Source organism: Nuphar pumila, chromosome 7, assembly GCF_984573655.1.
Source record: "Nuphar pumila chromosome 7, dmNupPumi1.hap1.1, whole genome shotgun sequence".
Classification (NCBI taxonomy): domain Eukaryota; kingdom Viridiplantae; phylum Streptophyta; class Magnoliopsida; order Nymphaeales; family Nymphaeaceae; genus Nuphar; species Nuphar pumila.
In genome coordinates, this window is record NC_143255.1 from 94,292,280 (window position 1) to 94,310,986 (window position 18,707).

At 40.1% G+C, this 18,707-nt stretch overlaps 2 protein-coding genes across 2 annotated transcripts; both read right to left on the reverse strand.

Moving 5' to 3' along the window:
• Positions 1-6,735, reverse strand: LOC149832509 (DNA-directed RNA polymerase II subunit 4). The gene is made up of 7 exons (XM_090012485.1): positions 6,644-6,735; positions 5,007-5,055; positions 3,406-3,514; positions 3,211-3,288; positions 1,439-1,472; positions 1,288-1,356; positions 1-480 (listed from the first exon to the last, which is right to left on the reverse strand). Exons 2-7 carry the CDS (start codon positions 5,053-5,055, stop codon positions 403-405), a joined length of 417 nt encoding a protein of 138 aa, XP_089868611.1. The 5' UTR covers positions 6,644-6,735; the 3' UTR covers positions 1-402.
• Positions 6,736-9,516: 2,781 nt separating this feature from the next.
• Positions 9,517-18,418, reverse strand: LOC149832510 (phenylalanine ammonia-lyase-like). The gene is made up of 2 exons (XM_090014550.1): positions 17,218-18,418; positions 9,517-10,855 (listed from the first exon to the last, which is right to left on the reverse strand). Exons 1-2 carry the CDS (start codon positions 18,337-18,339, stop codon positions 9,791-9,793), a joined length of 2,187 nt encoding a protein of 728 aa, XP_089870676.1. The 5' UTR covers positions 18,340-18,418; the 3' UTR covers positions 9,517-9,790.
• Between the last annotated feature and the right edge of the window lie 289 nt (positions 18,419-18,707).

Genomic DNA, 18,707 nt, shown 5'->3' on the forward strand with positions numbered 1-18,707 from the left:
GGGCATAACACGCAACTACAACAGTGAACAAGAACAAAGCATTCCAAGAATAATGAAAGCTGGACATGAATAATTATCTCAGCCGGCTCTTTTCTTACCTGGTAACATATAATGTCCTTTGGCCACCGAGGTGGTATCCCATGCTGTAAGCGGGGTCCTGTGCCAAGCTGAAGGCCCAGGTTCGAATCCCTCTGCCACATGAGGCTTAAGAGATATCTGGTAGGGGTCTGCCTAACCCCAGCTTGCCTTTCAAAGAAAAAAAACATAATGTCCTTTGTCCAAAGAGATAATGAACCGGCATATTCTTTTATAGTAAAAGGGTACCATTTGGAAGAACATGAACAGAAATAATTTGCCCTCAGACCATATGACTTCCACATACTGCCCACAGACAGCCAGCGATCATTCAAATTTCTTGATCAAAGCAAGATCATTCAACATCTTCTCAATAGCATCATCATCGTGAGTTCGACCCTTTGTCTGCAATGCAAGGTGCAAAACCAAAAAAGAACAGAGTTGATTGCAGTGAATTTTATCATGAATATAGTATGCAGAGCACCACCATGAGTTCCAAATCCTTGGACAATGTGTGTCCGTTGAGCATTCAAAAGATTATGAAGATAAGTGTCTGTCGACTATGTGTGCATGTGTGTGTGCACACGTGAGTGCATGTGGCTTTTCAAGCCTTACCATGTATTCTCATGGAATTCTCCACTGGATAAAAATTACAATCAAATAGAAACTTCATAAGAGAACATAAACAACTGCAGCAATTAACTGCCAATTCAGAACAATCTTTGCAGGGAAAATTCAAGAATATGATATTCTTTTCAAAATTTCAGCAGAAACTTGAATGATTTTATCCATGTCAAAGTAGCATATAGAAGAACGTAATGGCCCTTTTGGATGCATTTTCAAGCCTTTGAAAATCCATAATTTACTGGGTTTTCCAAATTTCTATGTACAAGTAGGAATGCTGAAGGATATTTTGGATTTTCAGCTGCATCCCAGACTATGTTCAGATGTCAACAATAATTCAGAATTCCCTCATTTTTTGTGATATTAGCAGTAACAGCAGCTGTAGTAACAATCTCAATCGAAAATAATGATGAAGAAGAAGATTTGAGAACCAAAGGAATTCTGTCATTTCTTTTGGGTGCTATCCAAGCTTATCCATAAGGAGACATCGAGGGCAAAGTTGCCTCACTCCCAATCTTGACTCAGTAAACGCTATAGAAACAGAGTAGTGGATACTTCTCAACTGAGAAGAAAGGAAAACAATTTTACCTTGATGGAAGGGACCATTGCTATAGCTTCCTCCACCGTCTCAGGACAAAGGTTGCCAAGGACACAAAGCTGCAAAATAAGAACAAATGATTAGGTAAATACATTTTGGAAAGGGTGATTTCAAGTATTGTGGAGGGATTAAAAATGATACCTCAAACTCAGCCAACTGGTACCTGCTGAGGATTCTGATTCTCCAGTCAAGAAATCAAAACTTGATGCTAAGACCAATAACAACTCATTTCAGTGATGTATGAACTATCACAACCATGACTAGCTTCAATTCCACTTGTACAGGAATTGATTCAAGCATGCAGTCAGAGAGAACTCTCATCACCAGAGAGAGAGAGAGAGCACCAACTTGGTCAGAGACTCAGACATAGCACAAACAGGATTTCACTGAGTCAGATGAGGCAACCAATTCCCAAGTCAGGTCGTCCAAACTAATTAAAAGCAGGAAAGGATGAAACAGAAAATAATTCCATCTACCTATATAAAATTTTAAGAAGAAAATACCATTAATTAAACTCTCCTGAAAGCCGCAAACAACTGACCAACATGGATACAAAAAACTTGCTATGAGTCTATGAAAAAAAAACAAATCAATGTCCTAAATAACACCATGAGCAGCCCAAGAATGAAAATTTTCAGCCTATGTTTCATAGGCCATAAGCAGCCCAAGAAAGAAAATTTTCCACCTATGTTTCATAGGTACGAGTGAGGGTATGGGGTAATAATCAACAAATAGATAGTTAATATTGAACACTTTTTATGCTTCATGTTGACCAGATCATAAAAAGGATAAAACAGATTGGTACAAGTTTGAAAACCAGTTGACCCATGTCTTGGAGTACCAACACTAGTACCCACGTTGACACGGTACACAATGGACACAAGGGCCTCGTAAAAGTACCATGTTACATAGATTGCTTTCAAAGTATTATGTAGGAACAAAGGATTTTGATGAAAGATGGATGTACAAAAATAAACCATTTTTCACAAGAGGGAGAAAATAAAAAAAAGAAAAGAAAAAGGTGTTCCACTCATTTTACATAAATGCCAATGGCTTGGTCAAATTACATGTATGGAAAGGTAATGGCTTATGCCCACTTGGCAATAAATTTACAGTTCATCAGACCAAAAAAAAGAAAAGAAAAGAAGTTGGTCCACAAAATGCACTTACTTGAAAGAGATAGAGTCATAGAGATACAACCATCCCAAACAAAATCTTACAGACAATGGAGAACGAAGCAGATATGCCATGATGTAATAAACCTGAGTTACCAAACCCCATGTGAATGAGGCTACACTCAACCAGTGATCAGGTATACATGTATAAGGTGTCTAATGATTTGAAACCAGGAAATTCAGGCAATCCGAAAAGACAATGTGGTCTAGCAACCCAAAGCAACTTCAAGGTTAGATAATAGGTTTAAACCGGAGATGCACAATTGATTTCTCCATATTATGCACTTATTGAAATAATATTTTTACAGTTAATCAGACAAAAAATAATTAGCATATGAAGTTTTTCCATATTATGCACTTAATTGAAATAGATAGAACCATAGAGATATCAATATCACCAAATGAAATCTTACAGTCTTACAGACAATGGAGAATGAAGCAGACATGCTACAGTGTGACAAACCAGGATTACCAAACTCTATATGAACAGGGCCACACACAACCAGCCATCAGGTATAACTTTAATAGGTGTCTAATGATTTGAAACCAGGCAATTCGGCCAACACATAGACACAATGTGGTCTAACAACCCAAAGCAACTTGTTCAAGATTAGATAATAGGTTTAAACTGAAGATGCACAATTGATTTCAGGAGAGATTCATGATTTCAAAATCCAGCTACTACCATAGAACAGAAAAGAGTGCCATAATGCTTAGCAGAGCCAAATTCAAGGATACTCTCTAACTTGCCTCACAGCATCAGGATTTTTATAACGACTGAAGCGTTTAACATACTGCAGTGACTTCTCAAATACCCTGGAAACAAAAATAAATTCAAAAATATGCTTAAGAAAGGAGGAGCTGAAGCACACCTTGAAACATCAAAAATATCAAAGAAATGTTGAGAAAATGGAATACATCTAATAGACTCACTGAGAAATTTGAGTTGTAGGATCATCAGACATTTGTTGTAGCTGCTCATATTTATGATCCAAAATCAATGCAACTTCACAGTTCATCAAACATTTGGCCTTCAGAAACTCTGCCGGAACAAAGGCAATTTATACTAATGCATGAAAAGATTGCTGCTATGTTGAAAGAAACTAACTAAATGAGTCCACAGCCTTTGCCACAAAGAATCAAGGCTAATTTTTGTTAGTATTTTAACCCCATGTTATAACCTGTATATGTTTTACTTTGAACAGATTGGACTTAAACCCACATCACTTATCATTCAACAAAAGACAGAAACAAATCCGCTATTTGTTTTACGTCAAGTAATATGTGAAGTAGCTCCCCATATAACAGTAAAGGCAATACATGTAGGGGGATCAACTCATCAAGTTCCCATTGAAATAAGATATACACAAAGGAAAAACATTTGTAATTTGTTGCCTATTAGGGGCATCTGAAAACGTCCGGGTTGAAATATGGCTTTCAAATTAAGTTTCAAATTAATCGATGCTGCCAAAGAGAGTGGTGATGCTATACGCAAAAAGGAAGAGACTCGTAGAATGGCAGAGGCCAAAGAGCCTTTGCACATTTTCGTTGGGACTGATGCTTCCCTAATTTTCGTTTCATGGCAACAGAACATGGGTCATCAATTGTTCTGTTCATATGAAATCAACCTTAACCACATTCATCCAGAAGTTACCTCTTACTTTATTTTCTCTTTGGAGTGCAGAAATCAGCGATCACATATGTTACATGAATGCTGATATAAGTATTGGTGTCAGCAATGGGTTTGAGCTTCAAAAAACTATATATATATATATATTATATAAAGAGAGAGAGAGAGAGAGAGAGATGGTCCACCCCTATCCTCCCCTTCAAAATTTGTATGTTAGACATGTTTTTTGGCAAATCTGACAATATGGATGTGATCTCCATGGTTGCAAATATATGAATAGTCTTGGATTAAACTTTTTTGATGTGTAGATAGGATTTTACAAGGATCCAAAAATCAACGGTTTTGAAATTTCTGATTATTTTCTATGTTATAAAATCTTACCTTCACCTGAAAAAACTTTGATCCAAGAGTCTAATCATATGTTTTTAACTATGGAGATCACATCTATATAGTCAGATTTGCCAAAAAACATGTCTAAGATACAGATTTTGAAGGGGAGGACAAGGGGTGGACCATCCCCCTTCACACACACACACACACACACACACACACACACACACACACACACACACACATATATATATATAATAAGAAAATCACAAGAACATCAAGTTAATGTTGATAACTTGCACATAAAGCATCTGGTTTGAACTCAACGGACTAAATATTGTTCTATGATTGAGGCGATATAAATTGGGGAAGGCTTCATGCATAACATTTCCTTGATGAAATAGTATTTCCATCAATTCATTCTGAGGGCACCAAGACATTAATGTATATCAAAAACATAAATGCAAAATGGACAAATATATTTGCAAACAATGAATAAAAGAATTATTGAGATAGGTACTGAAAAATGGAATTCAAAAGAACAATTCAAAAATCTAATCAAAAAATCACCCACCTTCACCAATCTTCAGCTCTGCAGCATTCTCTTCTTCCTCTCCAGACATCTTCAAATGCAAACAAATAAGAATAACACTAAAAAAATCATAAATTTAAGGGTTTCACAAGAAAACTATCTTATGAAATTTCTATAGTGATATTTTCATAAAAAAATGCTGAAGATAGTCCTTGCATGTCATGGGGGGAAAGGACCTACTGGACGTCAAATCAGACCCTGGATCTCCAAAAAGCTTTTGGTGGTGATGATGCTTATAGTGATAGGTTATGGAGGTTAATTCTCTATAATAGTTGACATTTTCTTGATCGGATCTATAAAAAATTGTACCAAAAGTATATATTCAAGGCTCATAGGCCTGGTTTCCCTCATGCTAAACCACCCTTTTTTCTTCATAGTCATTATTTTGTGCAGGAAAGTTGTCAACATCATCATCATCAGTCTCTTTATGGTGTGTGTGTGTGCATGTATGTGCACACACGTGTAACTTAGAATGTGCAAAAAGAAATCCAGATTTTAGTTTTCTGCACGTTTGGCACAGGATGTCAGTAATGTATGGGACTCAAACACAGAAAGTACAGTACACATCGAAATCATTCTATCAAGATCATAGTACAACTATATTGCAACACGAAAAGGGAACCAAAACACAGTTGATAGAATTATGTGAGGAGTCTAACAATTTGAATCAGGTTCTAGCCTGCCCAATCTGCTGAACCTTTTTTATTTGAACTGGAAACCAGATTTTAATCAAGGTCATCGCCCTCTTGTAAACCAAAATCCTCAAATCAAGAAACTCTCCTATTCACAAATTAATACTAGCGGAAATATGAAACGGCATTACCATAACTGACAATATATGAAATGGCAAGAATCATTAAAGAATGAATAGATGATTAAAAATATTTTGCATTCAAACGGATGAAGAAACGGCATAGAATGAATTAAAAAAAAATCAGCAAATAATGCTAGGCTTCATTCGGTTTTAAATTTTACAAAACAAGGTAGAAAAAAAGGATGTATATATATATATCAGAAATTTCATTCAAAATCAAGTTAGGGTAATAGGAACTACGGGATTTTAATCCAAACTCAACATGATTACCGCAAAGCTCCGTTAAAAATCGCATCCATGTTAGACTTTTTCCGAGAATTCGTGCTGTAAACCTTTCTCGCAAAAGGAGGAGTTTTCGCCAGCGTTCCGAAAAGACACAGTTTTCATTTGTTCTCTTAGGTTTTCAAAGTTTTATTGGAAAAAGAGGTGTACTAAACGGAATTTCGCTAACCATTGACATTACATGTGATACCATCTCTTTTAGACATTATATCAAACAATTGAAGTGCAACTTCACATCCCCTGAAAGTCGACCACAAAACACAAACAAAAAAACAGGTCATCTTCTCATTAGCTTATTCATCAACAACGGTAGCATAGAGCATAACATCATATCGTTCAAACCTCTCGGATTTAGGTTGATGGAGATTCCCACAATCATCGATTGCTACCTTTCTCTGCTGAATCAACCAACTTGGCCCAAACTCGACCACAACCATCTTAAGAACTCAACCAAGAAACGCAGAGAGAGAGAGAGAGAGAGAGAGAGAGAGAGAGAGAGAGAGAGAGAGAGAGAGAGAGTTACCGTGGTGAATCTGGCGGGGGAGTGAAAGGGCGCGCGTCCTGAGGAACGATGAGGGAGGGGAAGGCAACGCCCGTTTATGTCCGACTCTGTCGTCAACAATTAGGGTTACTTAGAACCGACCCGGTTCAAGCCCAATTGGATATCGAACTTGGTCGACCCGCTAGATTGGGACCTACAAGGTCCCGATCGGACCTAACCATATAAGAAAAAAAAAAAAACTAACCGGTCCTATGATGATAACATAATCATAATGATAATTAGTATGCTTTTCACATTAAAAAGTTGTGGATCTTAAACTGACCTCAGGTCAGAGCTAGGTTGGTTAAAAAAGTTCACAAACCATACTAGGCTTCATTTATTATCAGAGCTGAATGAGACGAGCTCGAAATGTTCAAGCTTGGCTCATTCTTGTGGCGAACCAAGCCAAGTTCGTGCCAGCTTGTTTGTAAAAAAAATACATTGCTTTAGAGCTGAAAGAAAATAGAATTACAAAAAGATATATCTAAAATATATTTCTTACTACTTAATATGTTTATACTAGTCGAGTCGAGCTGAGCTCACCTATTGTTCATATTCAGCTTGTCCAGCCTATTTTACAAGTTTGAATGAGCTATTTACAAGCTGAGCATGAGCCTTGTTTCCCAGCCCTACCTATAAGTTTCACCTTAATTGTTAATTGGACCTCTTTTTCTAGTTACCAAACGTGGATCCTACCTTATGTGGTATGCATCAAGATCGGGTGATGGCTCATTGACACCCTAGTAACAGACAGGATACACTCCCATTCATGATTTATCCAAATCTTAATCAATATATATATATATATATATATATATATATAATTTTGAAAACCTCCTAATGAAAAACCTTCTCAAACCTATCAGATGACAATTTTATTGGATTTTTGGTATTTTTTTTTCAAATTTTTAACAGTACAGATGTGATCTATATGCTTGTTTTTATAGGAATCAGTTCTTGGAGCATCTGATTCATTACAATTTTCATAAATTTTCAAGGCTTCAAATACTATTTTTTTATCTAAAATTCATGATTCAAGTGTCCATTTCTAGTAAATCAGTCATGTTGAACGCATCTGTATGGTCAAAAATTTTGAAAAAAATATCAAGAAAATTTCATTTGGTAGGTTTGGGATCATTTTTATTGGGGAGGTTTTCATTCCCCTATATATATATATATATATCAAAGCACTAATGGCACATTTGCCAATACTTTGCTAAAGTGATTTGGAATGTGCCAAGTTTCAATGGAGGCCCTCAGCATGTGAAATATAAGCGTTATATTTTTTTTTTTTAATTTGAGGCCCTGGCCTCAAATATCAAAGCGGCCAGCCCGCCCTGATTTTGGATCCCTTAACTAGCTCACTTATTTGTGTTTAGATATAAATCACTCAAAAATACAACGTTGAATAGTCCAGAAACCACCATCAACGTGGACACAAAAAGAAAAAGAAAAAATTTCTTAACCAAAAACACAAGTCCTAATCTAAACTCTAACTAAAAATTGGCAAAATATCATGATGTTTTCAAAATATAGTGTTATTATTGTTTATACTAAAATAATGTGATTTTATTGTGATATTTATTGTTATCTTGGTTATTTAAGAGGCAAAAAACGGCCTTTTACTTTTCAAAAAATTTAAATTGTTATTTTTTATTATGAATATTTGTTTTGTTTCTTAATTTATTGGTTTTTCTGATATTTTGTTGATAAAACATAAAAAACAAAAATATTCAATTTCTCACAAGAATTTTTCTGTCATTATTTCGTTGTTTTAAACTTTTGCCATTGGTTGTAAAGTATCGATGGTGCTTTGGTAAATTACAAGGGTTAAATTAAACTAACTATAACATTCTTTGTCTAATTTAAAGAAAAGGGCAAATATATTTCATTTTGATTTAGCACATAATAAGTCCGGTCACACCCAGCTTGGGTCGGGACGAATGTCATGAATCACTTTGTTAGGGCTTTTTCAGCAACGAATTGCCATAATCAATTAAAAATTTGTTGTTTTTGAAATATTATCATATATAAAACTTTGGTTGTGTTTTTGAAAAGTAAAAAATATTGTTCAAAAGAGATGCACTTTCAACTTGGTTGGTTTAAGAATTCTTGGATGTGAATGTGTAGGACATACTGTCATATTGGTGGTTGGTTGACTATATTTTATTGTATTTTGATTTTTAGATGTAATCGGTATGGGTTTTGCCTAACCCTAACTTGCTTATATATATATATATATATATATATATATATATATATAGAGAGAGAGAGAGAGAGAGAGAGAGAGAGAGAGAGAGAGAGAGGTGTGCATGGATTTATCCATGAATATGGAGTGCACTCAAATTTTGGCCTAGTTTTTATACGATCGAATTAGCAAAGACAGGCTTTTGAATCATCCAATTTGAACAAGTCTTTTTAAGGGTTAAAAAATCAATGGACCACAGATTTTTTAATTTAAAACATCATAAAATTATACTTTTTCATCAAAAAAACATGAATCAAAAGCCAGTTCCTAATAAATTGAACATGTGAAACACATTTGTATGTTGAATCACTGGAAAATGGTATCTAATAAAAGTGAATTCGCAGCATGTACACTTAAAACTATGTACACCCACCATTTATATATATATATATATATATATATATATATATATATATATATATATATATATATATATATATATATATATATATATCCCTGAATATGAAGTGTACGTTTGGTTGCATTTATAATCTCACTTAAAAGCAATTAAACATAAAACTTTTTTTACACAAAAACAAAACTTTATAAAAAGTGAATTCACACAAACTCCAAAAAATAAGATTTTTTCTCACAAAATCTCGTAAGATTTTAAAAGTGAATCTCTTTTGATAAGTAATTTTACTTTTAATAAACACAACCAAACTTACTAAGTGTACTCTAATTTCTCACCTTTTTTTACATCTTTTTTTTTTCTTAAACTTGCAAAACATGTTTACATTTCATCAAAGCAAACTTTAAAAGAACACAGTAAAGTACATTACATTAATTAGCACATTTATTTTCCCCCTCCATAAAACTCAAAACCAAAATAACACAAATAAAAAAAAAGAAAGTTTTCATTTTATTTTGGATCAGACCAATTAGCTCCCTCCAGGTGTACAGTTCCACCCCTCTACGCACTCCATCATGGGCCCCACGAACCTGCCATCACAAATCGCCGCGTGTATGGCCTCGATCTGCTCTCCAGGCGTCACATTCTTGGGATTCGTCAGCATCTCGGTCTTGATCTCAGATCGTAGGAACCGATAAATTGGGTAGGATCGGCATCCCGATATCTGGTTTGGCACATGCGAGGCCCCCTTGTCAAAGTTGGCACGTACAAGCCTGATTTGGGCTTCCAGCTGGGTCTTGAGCTCAGACTCAAACAGCTTGATCCGGCTGAACACGCCTGATTTGGATGGCTGCTCCATCTCTGACTCGCCATTCTTCAGCGCATGCTCGATGAGGACCTGCCGGAGCTTTGGCATCAGTGGATACTCCGGCAGGCAGGGGTCATCAATGTAAGTGAAGACGTTCTCCTTCTCGACCACACTGAGCAGGTCCTTCTCGGCGAACCGGCCTGGGAGCAGCTCACCATTGGCTCCAGTGCTGAGTGTCTTCTTAGCCACTTGCGCAACGGTGTTCCTGACCGTTGATCTGCAGGCCTCCTCCAGGTGGCGGAGATCGATTGCCTGGCAGATCGCAGACACATAAGTGGCCATCATGAGCTTGAGAATCTCGATCGACTCAGCCGACTTGCGAGCTGAGATCAAGCCAAGTGAGTTGACATCTTGGTTGTGCTGCTCGGCACTTTGGACATGGGAAGTGACTGGGTTGGCTAGGTACTGTAGCTCAGATGTGTAGGAGGCCATGGCTATCTCCGCACCCTTGTAGCCATAGTCAAGGCTAGGGTCCGGCCCACCGGTCAGGTTTGAGGGCAGGCCCCCGTTGTAGTAGTCGTTGACCAGCTCGGAGAATTGAGCAAAGACCAGCTTACCGATGGCCGCTAGAGCTAGCCGGATGTTGTCCATGGCAACACCGATCGGCGTTCCTTGGAAGTTACCACCATGTAGTGCCTTGTCCCGGGCAACATCGATAATCGGGTTGTCGTTGACCGAGTTTATCTCGCGTTGGATCATTTGGGTCGCAATGCGGATCACCTCAATCTACAATTGTAGAAGCATATGTGTTAGCCCATCTGCTGGAGAAATGGATCTAATGACTTCCCTCTTGACCATAAATGAGCGTTTGGATGTCACTGAAATCAAGATCTGTGGGACTTAACCAGTTCTCTATCCTACGGTATCAATGAAAGGTTGGGTCTTGAAATGCCTTTGGAGAATTTCAAGGTCTGTTTGTGAAAATACCAGGCATTTGAAAATTTCCTCAATACAAAGATAATAGTGGACGGAAGAATTCTGAATCACTTAGAAAAAAAATTGCTGAATCACCAATCACGAAAAATTTCCTTGGAAAAGCATATTTTCTCCTACTTACCAAACATGTCAGAAGCTACATGCGTCAGAATTAGCTAGAAAATAGTATTTTACTTGCCCATTCGGGTGTTTTGATGCCGCTAGCAGATTTTAGAATTTCCAACTGCTAGTAGTATTACAACCAGCAATACACTCCATAAAAGAGCATTTTCATAACATTTTAAGCATTTGCCATTAAAGACAGAGAAACAAACAGTTCAAGGAAATTGATTTTTCAAGAATGTTGGCACATGAGTTATGAGGTTTTCAAATGCCAGTGAAAGAGAACCTCGCGAATACGGAAGGTGGTAGTTAGGCAGACAAAGTTCCCATTGTAAGAATATATATATATATATATATATATATATATTGAGAAATGGAAACCTATCAGATAGAAAACTTACCAACCCTACCCACTATTTTTTTTTGGTATTTTTTCGATATTTGAATCATGATTAATTTACTAGAAATTGACACTTGGATCATGCATTTAGGATAAAAAAAACGGTATTGGAGGACTCAAAAAATTATGAAAATGGTAACCAGTTTATTTTTGAACCTTATAAAATTATATCCATGCATTGCACTCAAATGTTCCAAGTGTCAATTTCTAATAAATCAATCATGCTGAACGCATCGGTAAGGTCAGAACTTAGAAAAATTATTAAAAATTGATGGCCCCAAGCAATCAAGTACAGTCAGGTGGCTTTCCACTATATATATATATTTATATATATATATATATATATATATATATATATATATATATATATATATATATATATATATATATATATATATATATATATATATATATTTGTGCTTAGGTGCTTGAACATTAGATACTTGAACGAAACAGGTTATACGTCCCCCCCCCGAACAGGGGAGTTAGCTACATCTCATGTTCGGGGGTCCCAAAGAGCACCACGTATGTAAGCATGTGTGTCTCGTATCCTCATGTTTGTCAGCATTAATTAGCATTGGAGTTTGATGCGATTGCAAAGACTTAAATACCCTCTCCTTCATTGGTGCCAAAAAAAATGACGATTCTTGAAAAGGAGTGGTTGTAAAGACTTAAGTGCCCCGAAGATGATTATTTAAGACCCAGTCTCTGCACTGCAGGATTATCCGAAAAAGAAATCTCCCCTGGAGGAGGACATGAACATCAACCATCTCACTCTCTCTCTCTCTCTTCCTTCTCTTTCTGCTTCTGTGAACATTCAGCAAAAGATCCTACATTGCTCCATCAAGCACCGACTGACCTGCACATTGACTGTTGTGGAGCTTGATTCAGAGTTTTTACCCTTACAGGAGGAGGGTTTGGGGGCTCCTCCCAGCGTGGGTAGCATCATTCAACTAAATGAGTTGTAGATCCTGATTCAAAGTTTTTACCCGTACAGGAGAGGGGTCTGGGGGCTCCTCCCAACGTGGGTAGCATCATTCAACTTGAAGAGTTATGGAGTCTGATTCAGAGTTTTTACCCTTACAGAAAGGGGAGGGGGTCTGAGGGCTTCTTCCAGCGCGGGTAGCATCATTCAACTTGATGAGTTGTGGAGTCTGATTCAGAGTTTTTGCCCTTATAGGAGGAGGATTTGGGGGCTCCTCCCAGCGTAGATAGCATCGTTCAACTTGATGAGTTGTGGAGTCTGATTCAGAGTTTTTGCCCTTATAGGAGGAGGGTTTGGGGGCTCCTCCCAGCGTGGATAGCATCGTTCAACTTGATTCGTTGTGGAGCTTGATTTAAAGTTTTTGCTCTTATAGGAGGAGGGTTTGGGGGCTCCTCCCAGCGTGGGTAGCATCGTTCAACTTGATTCGTTGTGGAGCCTGATTTAGAGTTTTTGCCCTTACAAGAGAGGGGTCCAGGGGCTCCCCCCGGTACGGGTCCCGGGTGTCGTGGTAAAAAAATGCACAGGGTATCGTGGTAAGAAAGACATATTTTTGTTTCAAGCAAGGTTGAAAGAAATCAATGGAAAATCCAACAAGGAGCATGCCAGAATCAAGATGTGGATGTCAAGCGAGAATGGTGTTGTGCAACTCAAATAACACAGAATAATAGGGGTCTGGTTTTTAGTTAAAATGGGGAATTAAATGACAATAGAAATCACTAAAAATTTATATAAATAAACTAGACTCAATAACGAAGACACCACTTTTTACGGATTTGAAATATGACCTCCGGTTAGAGAGATATGACCCTGACAAGTTGGTCCTAATTCAGATAGCGATTTACAACGATTTGCTTACTGAATAACACTACAAATCGCTATAGTGATTTGTGGAAGACACTACAAATCACTATAGCGATTTGCGGAAGACACTACAAATCGCTATAGTGATTTGCGAAAGACACTACAAATCGCTATAGCTATAGCGATTTGTAGTGTCTTTCGCAAATCGTTATAGCGATTTGTGGTATCTTCCGCAAATCGCTATAGCGTTTCGTTGGAGATCCGAAAATACTACAAATCGCTGTAGGAAAGCCCGATAATACTACAAATCGTTGTTGGAAGACCCAAAAAAACTCTAAATCAGGCTCCACAACTCATCAAGTTGAATGATGTTACCCACGCTGGGAGGAGCCCCCAAACCCTTCTCCTGTAAGGGCAAAAACTCTAAATCAGGCTCCACAACACATCAAGTTGAATGATGTTACTCACGCTGGGAGGAGCCCCCAAACCCCCTCCTGTAAGGGCAAAAACTATGAATCAGGCTCCACAACTCATCAAGTTGAACGATGCTACAGTCAGTGTTTGATGGAGCAATGTAAGATCGTCTGTTGGATGTGCACAGAAGTAGAGAGAGAAGGGAGAGAGAGTGAGACGATTGATGTTCATGGCCTTCTTCAGGGGGAACTCTTTACCTCCCTTGATTTCTTCTCTAGAGAGAGAGAGAGGGTTTACAGTGTTTTACGGAGAAGGAAGAAGAAGATGACGATGAAATGTTCAAACGGACATTTTTGATGGCTCAGGTTTGTTTCGTCGGATGACCATCGGATCGCCGGCTCACCATCGGATCGTCGGCTCACCATCGTTTCGCCGGATTACCATCGGCGAAACGATTAAGGTTCGTTTCAGTGGGTAGACTTTGAAGAGTCAACATCATCCTTGACTTTCTGGATTGAGTACATGTTTGTCCTTTTTTTGAACTGTTTGTTTTTTCTTTTTTGAATGAAGGACATTTTTGTCATTTTCTCAAACCATCGCTTTATGAGAAAAATAGCAAGAAAGGGTACTTAAGTCTTTGCAACCACACCAGACTCCAATGCTAAGTGATGTCAACATACACGGGAATACGAGCCCCATGTGCTTGTATACGTGGTGCTCATTTAGACCTCCGAACACAGATGTGGGATTCAGTGAATCATCGGGGGCGAACATACACCACCCTCTCATACTTGAAAGGTACGAATATGCTGCTTGCCTATCAGGCACTTAATGGACAGCCAACGTCAAAATTGAGTTTTTCTACCAAACAAGCAATAGTGGCGACCAAAGTCATTAAAAACCTGTTTTTGATATATATATATATATATATATATATATATATATATATATATATATATATATATATATATATATATATTATGTTGATTGTCCATCAAGCGCATCTAACACATTAAGTACTTAATGTTCAAGCACCTATCACTTATATATATATATATGCTGCATTAGAAACTTACAGGTGCAAATCTTGACTCAAACAATGGACATGTTCAACGTGGTAGAATTGCTAGGGATTGACCCTTATATTGGTTTTTTGAAAAAGTAATAATAATTAAATAATAAATAATTGGTACATTTATAACCATAGATTTTTGAATCGCAGATAAAACCAGCTTATACATTGAATCCAATAATCCAAAATCAAGTCCCCACCAAGCGGACTAAGTAAATCACCTCAGATTTTTCTTTTTTAGGGTCTATGCCAAGTAAATCATGGTCTCTCTTAGCAAGGAAGGCAGAGTCTATGTGGGCTTGATTTGGATTTACCAAAAAAACAGGAGAAAAAGAAATGGTAGGTCGATCGTACATACAGTAGGTCGTAGTGAGATTTCCAAAAAAAATGATGGTTGTGATTAGGGGTGGCAATTTCTGACACGATCCGCCAACCCGCCTCTTAGGCGGGTTCGGGTTGGGCTTAAGCCAACCCGTTTAATAAACGGGTCGGGTTCGGGTTGGGGGTATGCCAACCCGCCAACCTGGCTGACCCGTTTAATAAACGAGTTAGGCGGGTGGGTCAACCCGCCAACCCGGCTGCCCGACCCGTCAACCCGACAACCCGCCAACCCGACCCGTCAACCCGACCTGCCTACCTGCCAACCCGATCCGTCAACCCGCCAACCTGACCCGCGAACCTGAAAACCCGTTTACCCGACCCAACCCATTTATTAAATGGGTTGGCGGGTCGTGTCGGGTTACCCGTTTATTAAACGGGTCGGGTTCGTGTTTGCCACAGCCGACCCGTTTAATAAACGGGTCGGGTTCGGGTTGAGGTATGCTGACACGCCAACCCGACCCGATTGCCACCCCTGGTTGTGATCCTTGGAAGTGGACGGCAGTGAACTGAGTAAAAGGCTCCAGTTTGAGCCTGGCAGCAGGAGTTGCATCAGAGGTCTCGGGAGCAATGTTGTCAAAATCGGGTGAATCGGCCTATACCGATTCTCAAGTGAACTGTTCTGAATTTCGGTTAAAAAATTAATTAAAACATATTGATGTCAATCAAAAAGTGACATGTGTTAAAACCATTAAAATAATATTAAAAAATATTTTTAAGTATTTTTTTATTTTATTAAAGAATAACTTATTCAGGTTAGTATCGTATCGATTTTTTGACGATATTATACGAAGGCTTAAAACCAGCTTGCAGGGCACGTTGATGCAGGGTGATGCGTAAAACCTCCCAGCAAGAGTGATTCTTGTGAAAAAGATTAGGTGCAATATGATTGCACAAATATTTGCGCATTAAGCACCTGATTACCCTCCATCTTGGTTTTATCGGGTATGATCCTGGTCTGATTCAAGTAGTTCTTATAGAGTTCGGGTATGATTTTTCTTATTGTAGACCTGATTAGATTCGGATTCAAACCTGATACCATATTCGAAAACTGGTCCAAGTCTGGTTTCACCTGAGTTAGAACCAAACCCGACTGGTTGACAACCCTAAGGCCAAGGCAAGGAGCTATAAACATTCAAACATGTTGGGGCCTGACATGATGCATTTAACTTGAGTAGAACATTTCTTAAAAGCAGAAACAGGGTTAATTTGAACTCACTAACAAAACAAATATGAGGGAATTTCAATTTTAAGTATCAGATTTTTGAGCTTCAACTCCCACACTTGCATGTTGGTAATGGATAAAAGATTAGAAAAAGCATGTAAATTACATCTGTTTTTTAAAATCCAAGAATCTAATCAAGTTTAAAGTAAAGATAATGCCAATGAAAGATACAAGAAGGCCTCAGAATCGGCATGCTGGACAAAAGAAGACATACTTTATTGTCTGTGGTTTAAATATGAAAACGTACTGTGAAGAAAATGCAAATAAGAAAAAGAAGACGTTACAATCACAACGAGTTAAAAGAAAAAAAAAAGGAAAATAAAGTCACAGGAACGAGTTTGTATTTCGTAAAGAAACAAATGGTGCCAGAAACACAGCAAGTTGTTAGTTTGCCGCTTTTCACGTCAAACACATGAACGTCACCAGACAAAAAGGTCAGGCTTTTGGTTGGGAACGTCAAATATCAAGGAACACGGGTCTCGTATATACAGGATGGGACATTCAATCCTAACCATCCAGCAGAACCATAGCCGTTGATTGGATGGCTAGAATTGAATGTAGCGTGTTCAATATCAAGAGTCGGTGTTGCAGCTACTCTATACCAACCGACTCAAAACAAACTTAAACCTAGTTAATATTTATCCAAACTCATGTTTTAAACAGTCCCATTACGTGCGGGGATTTCCTATTCTCTCATTGCTACGCCTTTTGAGAGAGAGAGTGAGTGAGTGAGTGAGAGGTTTAACCATGGTTAAGTTAAGGATACCCGACTGACCTGGGGTCCCAGCCACTGCGGGGATGTGCGGAGGGCGTATCGGTCCTGCTTGGGCTTCTGCAGCGGGTTGGTCTCGTGCAACTTCGCAGCCTGCTTCATGTACGCGCTCCCAGCCAGCACGTACTCCATGAGCGCGGCGGCCTCTATCTGGCCCGGGTGGTGCTTCAGCCTGTGGGTTAGCGGGTCCGTGAACTCGGGCTTCCCCTGCATCACCTCGCAGAACATGGCCGACCCGATCTCCGCCAGCACCGCCAGCACGTTCGCGTCGTAGCACACCAGGCACGCCTGCGCCGCCCCCACCGACGTCCCGTTAACTATGGCCAGCCCTTCCTTCGGCTGCAGTTCGAACGCCTTTTCCAGTCCGACCCTCCTCAGCGCCTCCGACCCGGAGATCTCCTCCCCGGACGCTGTCCGGACCCGCGAGTTCGGCCGCCCCGTCACCACCCCGGCGAGGTACGACAGCGGCACGAGGTCGCCCGATGCCGTGATCGTTCCCCGCAGCGGCAGCTTCGGCGTCAGCCCGGCGTCCAGCAGCGCCCGGATGGCGTCGAGGATCTCCCACCGGATCCCGGAGTATCCCCGGAGCAGGGTGTTGGTTCGGACCAGCATTGCAGCCCGGCTCACGTCCACCGGCAGCTCGTTTCCGGACCCGGATATCACCCCGGCGTTCAGGAACCGGATCAGCTCCTTCTGCAGCTCGGCTCCCTGATTGGTCCGCCGATGCGACGTCGCCCCGAACCCCGTTGTGACGCCGTACGTGTCGGTCCCTCGACACATCTGCGTGGCCACCCACGTGGCGCTCTCCTCCACCCTCGACCTCGCCACGGCTGCATCCAGGCAGACCGACACGTCAGCCGACCGGCGAGCGACGGCCACCACTTCGGCGATCTCGAGCCGCTCGCCCTGCAGCGTGATCGTTCCGGCACCGGTAAACCTCTCCACCATGCGCTTCACCTCCTCGTAGTGGGGCCCATGCAGCGCACGTGCGGCCTCATCCCAGTTGAAGGCATCGCTGGTGCCGCCGGCAGAAGCACATGTGCCACCGTTGGCGCACGTGGGAGGTTGCTTGACGTGAGAGAAGCTCGTGATTCCGTTCGGCGCAACCTCCATGCCGGCGACCATGGCGTCGGTCCACACGTGGATGATGCCGGATTCTGGCACGTTTGAGGGCTGAAAGGAGGAGAGGGGAAAACGTCGAGTGTGAAATGTGGGTGTGAGCAAGGAGGGAATCATATAGTGCTAGGCCAGATGGAGCGAGCGGTGGTGATGGTAACCACGATTGGTGGATGGATGCCGATGGGTTTCTGACGTGGAGGCATCGGGGGCGGTTGGATCTACCTTCCCTGGCTCGTGGTCGCTGAGGTTCGGTGGTAGTAATTCGGCACGTGCGGGGAGGGGCCAGTGGTTGAAGCGTGGCCGCCCAACCGTCCGTCCGTGCCTACCAACCCACTTCGTGGCACGTGCGACTATTAATGTGGGCTGTTACATTA